The following is a 7,252-nucleotide window of genomic DNA, read 5'->3' on the forward strand; positions in this document are numbered from 1 at the left end:
ACCAAGACAGACAGCATTTATATATTTATCTTTATCTTAATGTCTCCTCTCCTTCTGTAAATCCTGTGGGCAGGGAATGTACCTACTAATTCTGCTGAACTGTATTTTCCCGAGTGCCGCACAATACTATGCACACGGTAAGCGCTCAATAATTACCACTGATTGATCAGTGTGCTTCAGCAAGTTCACAATCACAGATAAAGGTTTTAAGTAATTAACACTGGAACCCACCTGACACTGTGTTTATCCTACACTGATATTTTGCTTGAGGAGGAAAACAACTTTGCAGATGAAAATAAGCCCACCAAAAAGAAAGAAAAACAAACCCAGCTTGTTGTGTTTTCCTACATAGCTCTTTCCCCTAACAACAAGTATTTCTGGGTCTCAGTAGTGCAGATTATCCAACATATCTATGCAAAAGCAGCCAAAGAAGGTCAAGACAGAAAACAGAGTATGAACAAAAAAGAAGAGAATAAAAGAAAAGTACGAAACCTCCTACCCTAAAGGAAGCTTGTTGTGAGATCTCTCTTCCTTCATAACTCTTGCTCAAAAACCCTTTTCCGGTAAGGATCAATGAACATAAATATCACTGATTAATTGATTGGAACACATTATGCCTGCTTTAAAAAACAAATGCACCAGAACGGTTGTTGATTTCAGGTAGTGACTGCTGCATTATTGCTTCAAAGTGTCCAGATTATCCATGCAAGGCTTGTGCCATCTAAAGGCAAAAAAAAAAAAACCCACCAAAAAACAAAACAAAAAAAACCCACAGGCTACACTCGAGTCCTGGTTAAAATGCCTGTCCTTTGGATTTTTCCAGATTATTATCTGTTCCCATAAATGTACACATTTACATGGAAAACAATATCTGCACTTGGGAAAAATAGGATGCGCTGCCTTCAAGGTGGCTGGCTCCAAGCCCTAGCCCAAGGCCAGTGTGTTCCCCCAGAGAACGCCAGTCAGTGCAGACTGCACTGCGGGTCCCGAGGTCCAGGGTCCCAGTGGAGAGGACCCTGAGGTCAAATGTGGGGTGCAGCTGAGGGCTGAACGCCTGAGCTGCTGCTGACGCTCATTTTTCTTTAATTCGATCGTATTTATGGAGCGCTTACTCTGTGCTTAAGTGCTTACTATGCGCCAGGCACTGTACTAAGTGCTGGAAGAGATACGAGCTAATCAGGTTGGACACGGTCCCTCTCCCATGTGGGGTTCACAAGTCTTAATCTCCATTTTACACATGAGTTAACTGAGGCACAGAGAAGTGAAGTGACTTGCTCCAGGTCACAGAGCAGACCAGGGGAAGAGCCAGGTATAGAACTCAGGTCCTTCTGACTCCCAGGACTGTGATCTATTCACTGGGGATGCTGCTTTTCATGCTCCTCAAGGGAATTTACTGCCTCTGCCAGCAGCATCCCCTCACTGGGGACCCCCCAACCCCAGGGACGATAGGAAAGGCGAGGTGGAGGGGGTTGGATGAGGGTCGGGGAGGACCAGGCACGGCAGACTTGCCAGGAGAGGACAGTGGAAGCCACCTCCCTCACCATGGCAGAGACCTGAGAGCCGCTAGTACAGTATGACAGCACATTATCTGACAGCAATCTATGCCACACACATTCTAGTAAAAACTATAAAAATACACCTATTCTGTTTCTTCCCCAGGAATTTTAACACTCTGAGCAGGAGTCCTACTCCTGAACACAGCATAGGAATCTCAAACATCTCTTTCCAGAAAAAAACCCCTTTGAACTAAAAAAAGGAACACTCTTTGGGAAAGGCAAAGATTCTACAACAATTAACTCACAAGTGACGCTTCTGTTCGCATCAAAAAAACTCCATATTCTGAGAAAGCTGATGAAGTGGGGTGGCCTTGTGAAAAGAGCCCGGGACTGGGAGTCAGAAGACCTGGGTTCTGATCCTGGCTCTACCATTTACTGATTGTGTGAACTTGACCAAGTCACCTAACTTCTGTGTATCTGTTTCCTTATTTGTGAAATGGGAATTCATTCATTCATTCAATCGTAATTATTAAGCGCTTACTATACCGTACTTACTGAACTAAGCGCTTGGAATATACAATTCAGCAGCAGATAGAGACAATCCCTGCCCAATGACGGGCTTACAGTTTAATCTGTTCTCTCTCTCTCAGACTTGTGAGCCCTGTGTAGGCCTGGGACTACGACCAATTCCACTCTGATTATGTTGTAACGATTCCAGTGCTCAGAACACTGTGTAGCACTTACAGAGTGCTTAAAATTTTCATTATTAATAATCTGACCTGTCCGATCAATTCACTACCTTTAAACTATTATTAGTTTTGCAGCCAAACAGTCGATACAGTTATTGAAGTTCGGGGGCTGTTTATCTGCTCTGTGGTTTCCTTGCCTGCTTTAAACTTAATGGTAAATTCTGCCTCCTTCTCAGCTGCACCACCTCCCACCTACCTGGTTGCTCCTCCACTCTATAGCATCCAGTACAGTCCTGCACCCTCACTAAGATCTCGATAAATGTCAGAGAGAGACTGGTTTAAAAACTTAATTCCAGGAGCGCAATCAGAGCTGATGTGCGAGCAACAGGTTATTTGGTTCCGGATCTGAGGATTTAAAGCGGGCCCCTGGGAGATGCGGGGAGGGTGTTGAAGGTAATATTCAGGACTAAAGACAGATGCCTGTGTAAAGGGTGCAGAATCAGAAAGGCAAAGCTGGGGGCTTTTATTTAGGCTTCTGGACTGAACTGATGCTGAGATTTAGTTGTTTAAGGGCTTGGTTTCATTCTTTTTAAGTGCTGATGGGAAGGCAACCCGGCAACCATAAAGGGCAGCTGAATCCCGGTGGCGGTGAGCTAAAGAGCAGGGAGAAGGCTGAACCAAAATTACAGTCATATTAGAAGTTGTTTTTTTTTATTGTGCCAGGGTCCATAAGATGTCTCAGAAATAAGCTGTTCAAAAGTGGCTTAACCGAAGAGGAATACTTTCCCAAACTTAAAATCGCGTTTGTCTTACAAGCACATTAAAATCCATTCTAGTTTGCACATGCTAAGAAGAGGAACATTGGAGGTTGCACGTTCTAAGAAGAAAGGGAGTTTTGTTTTATTTCTAGGTGTGTCACTCCTATTGGGACATCATATACCAAAAAAAGACTGGCCAGCACAGAACAAAGAAAATGGAAATGAACTGGATGTGGGGTCTAAACCTCCGCAGAGGGAACCCAGAGATCTCTGGAAAGAAGAAATGGGCCATACAGAAAATTGCAATTGCACTCATCCTGTTACCAAAATGGTTATAAGGAAGAAAAGGTAAACTAAAAAAGAAAATGGAGATTTCTAGTAAAGGAGCTTTTGAGGTCTTGAGATTAAATCAAGAACCCACTTTGTCTTGGATCCTTTAGAGTAGAGCAGACTAATCTCAAAGGTCACTGAAGACTCAAGAGTATACCTGGGTTCTAATTCTGACTCTGCCATTTGTCTGCTGGGTGCTCTTGGGCAAGTCACTTAATTTCTCTGTGCCTCAGTTACCTCATCTGTAAAATGGGGATTAAAACTGTGAGCCCCACGTGGGACAAGCTGATCACCTTGTATCCCCCCAGCGCTTAGAAGAGTGCTTTGCACATAGTAAGTGCTTAACAATTACCACCATCCCTGATCTATCATCATGCTTCACGCTTGCTAAGCCAGGTGGAAAATTAGGGAAAGGAGGAAGGTAATAATAATGTTGGTATTTGTTAAGCGCTTACTATGTGCAGGGCACTGTTTTAAGCGCTGGGGTAGATACAGGGAAATCAGGTTGCCCCACGTGAGGCTCACAGTTAATCCCCATTTTACAGATGAGGTCACTGGGGCACAGAGAAGTGAAGTGACGCCCAAGTCACACAGCTAACAAGTGGCAGAGCCAGGATTCGAACCCATGACCTCCGACTCCCAAGCCCGGGCTCCTTCCACTGAGCCATGCTGCTTGAGGAGTAATAGCCTTGGGGACACTGCCGTCCACCTATAAATTCCCAAGTCCTCTTGACTTTAAGCTCGTTGTGGGCAGGAAACATCTCTACCAACACCACTGTACTGTCCTCCCCCAGGCGCTTAGTACAGTTCTCTCCTCACCGTAAGCACTCGTGGCGTACCGGATAGAGCACGGGCCTGGGAGTCAGATGGTCATGGGTTTTAATCCCCCCGCCGCCACTTAACTGCTGTATGACCTCGGGCAAGTCACCTCACTTCTCTGGGCCTCAGTTACCTCATCTGTCAAACGTGTGAGCCCCACGTGGGACAGGGTCCAAACGGATCAACTTGTATCTACCCCGGCGTTTAGAACAGTGCTTGGCTTTCATTCATTCAGTTGTATTTACTGAGCGCTTACAGTGTGCAGAGCACTGGACTAAGCGCTTGGGAAGATACCATACAGCAATGGAGAGAGACAATCTCTGTCAACAACAAACTCACAGGCTAGGAAGTGCTTAACAAGTACCGGATTTATGAATAAGTGCCACTGATTGAAATTAGAATCAAAGCTTTCCATTAAATCCTTTAGAAATTCATTCAATCATATTTATTGAGCGCTTACTCTGTGCAGGGCACTGGACTCAGCGCTTGGAATGGACAATTGGGCAACAGATAGAGACCATCCCTGCCCAACCATGGGCTCACAGTCTAAAAGGGGGAGACAGAAAGCAAAGCAAAACAAGCAGTGAGGCATCAATACCATCGAAATAGATCAACAGAATCATCGCTATATGCACATCATTAATAAAACAGAGTAATAAATAATATATACAAATATACACAAGTGCTGTCCGGAGCCAAGACTTTCACTAGTCTTGACTAGCCATAGTCAAGGCCATTATAATAATGATAATAATAATGATACTTGTTACATGCTTACTATGTGCTAGGCTCTGTACTAAGCGCTGGGATGGATACAAGCAAAGCAGGTTGGCCACAGTATAGAAGCAGCACGGCGTAGTGGAATAGAGGGCGGGCCTGGGAGTCAGAAGGCCATGGGTTCTAATCCCGGCTCTGCCACTTGTCTGCTGTGTGACCTTGGGCAAGTCACTTCCCTTCCTCTGTGCCTCAGTGACCTCACCTGCCAAATGGGGATGAAGACTTTGAGCCCCACGGGGGACAACCTGATGACCCTCTATTTAGAACAGTGTCTCTTCCTGTGGCCGAATTGTCCAAGTGTTTAGTCCAGTGCTCTGCACAGAGTTAGCGCTCAATAAATACGATTGAATGAAGGAATGAACGCCTAGCACAAAGTAAGCGCTTAATGATGATGGCATTTGTTAAGCACTATGTGCAAGGGACTGTTCTAAGCACTGGATGGGTACTAGGTGATTAGGTTGTCCCACGTGGGGCTCCCAGTTTTCATCCCCATTTTACAGATGAGGGAACTGAGGCCCAGTGAAGTGACTGGCCCAAAGTCACACAGATGAGAAGCAGCGGAGGGGGGATTAGAACCCATGACCTCTGACTCCCCAGCCTGGGCTCTTTCCACTGAGCCATGCTACTTCCCAAATCCCATTATTATTATTATTAGCAAATGCCGTGATGATAATAGCAATAAGAGCTGTCCGCCATCTGGGGCCTCGACCCCTCAGAGAACTACCATTCATTCAATAGTATTTATTGGGCGCTTACTGTGTGCACAGCACTGTATTAAGTGCTTGGAATGGACAATTAGGCAACAGAGACCATACATGCCCAATTAATTCGTATTTATTGAGTGCTTACTATGTGCAGAGCACCGGACTGAGTGCTTGGAATGGACAATTGGGCAATAGATAGAGACATTCCCTGCCCAATTCACTCGTATTTATTGAACGCTTAGTATATGCAGAGCACTGAACTGAGTGCTTGGAATGTACAACTGGGCAACAGGGCCCATCCCTGCCCAATTCATTCATGTTTATTGAGCACTTACTCTGTGCAGAGCACTGTACTAAGCGCTTGGAATGGACAACTGGGCAACAGAGAGGGTCCATCCCTGCCCAATTCATTCATCCAATCGTATTTATTGAGCGCTTACTGTGCAGAGCACTGAACTAAGCGCTTGCAATGGACAACTGGGCAACAGAGAGCGAGACCACCCTGGCCCAACCACGGTCTCTCAGTCTAACGGAGGGAGACGGAGCGGAGCCAAACAGAACAACATGGAGATAAATAAAACGAGGGGGATGGACCCCCCCCTCCTGAACGAAATAAATAGAAGCAGCGTGGCTCAGTGGAAAGAGCCCGGGCTTTGGCGTCAGAGGTCATGGGTTCGAATCCCGGCTCTGCCACTTGGCAGCTGTGTGACTGTGGGCAAGTCACTTCACTTCTCTGGGCCTCAGTTCCCTCATCTGTAAAATGGGGATTAACTGGGAGCCTCCCGTGGGACCACCTGATGACCCTGGATCTCCCCCAGCGCTTAGAACAGTGCTCTGCACAGAGTAAGCGCTTCACAAAAACCAACATTATTATTATTAGAACAGTGCTCGGCACAGAGTAAGCGTTTAACAAATACCAACATTATTATTAAATAAATAAATAGGGGAATGAATAATCTATACAAATGAGGGGGGGAGGAGTTGAGGGGAAGGGGCTCAGCTGAGGTGGGGGGGGGGAGGGAGGACCCCGAGGACCCGCGGCCGCGTCCCCTCCCCGTCCCTCACCACAGCGCCGGCCACGGCGTGGACCAGACTGTCGTAGGACAAGACGGCGGCCATCGGGCGGGCGGAGGGCGCCGGGCTGAGGGAGGGACGACGCCGGGCTGAAGGAGGGACGACGCCTGAGGAGAGCGAGGCGCCAGGCCCCGCGGCCTCCCCTCACACAACCACATCCGGGGCCCCGGCCGGCGCCTCCGCGTCATCACGTCGCCGCCTCCACGTCATCACGTCACGTTCCCTCCCCCCTTCTTTCCCGCCCAGGAAAAGTGGGCGGGGCGCCGGCCGCCTGCGGCCAATGAGAAGGCGCCTTTCGGCTCCCGCTGCGACGCCGCGGGCGCCCCCTACCGGTGGCCTCCTCCCTCCTCAGGCGGGGGAATGGGACTGGTACTAATAATCATGTTGGTATTTGTTAAGGGCTTACTCTGCGCGGAGCACTGTTCTAAGCGCTGGGGGAGATCCAGGGTAATCAGGTGTTCCCCCGTGACGCTCACAGTCTTCAGCCCATTTTACAGATGAGGGAACTGAGGCCCAGATAAGTGAAGTGATAATAATGTTGGGATTTGTTAAGCCCTTACTCTGCGCGGAGCACTGTTCTAAGCGCTGGGGGAGATCCAGGGTCA

General features: G+C 47.7%; 1 protein-coding gene across 1 annotated transcript in view; it reads right to left on the reverse strand.

Moving 5' to 3' along the window:
- SLC25A17 (solute carrier family 25 member 17) overlaps positions 1-6,835 on the reverse strand; it is a 28,870-nt gene extending 22,035 nt beyond the window's left edge. Inside the window, exon 1 of the mRNA XM_029078939.2 lies at positions 6,639-6,835. Within this exon, the coding sequence (XP_028934772.1) occupies positions 6,639-6,692 (54 nt within the window). The 5' untranslated portion in view covers positions 6,693-6,835. The remainder of the gene's footprint in view (positions 1-6,638) is intronic.
- Positions 6,836-7,252: the final 417 nt, after the last annotated feature.

Source organism: Ornithorhynchus anatinus, chromosome 14 (assembly GCF_004115215.2).
Source record: "Ornithorhynchus anatinus isolate Pmale09 chromosome 14, mOrnAna1.pri.v4, whole genome shotgun sequence".
In the NCBI taxonomy this organism is placed as follows: Eukaryota; Metazoa; Chordata; class Mammalia; order Monotremata; family Ornithorhynchidae; genus Ornithorhynchus; species Ornithorhynchus anatinus.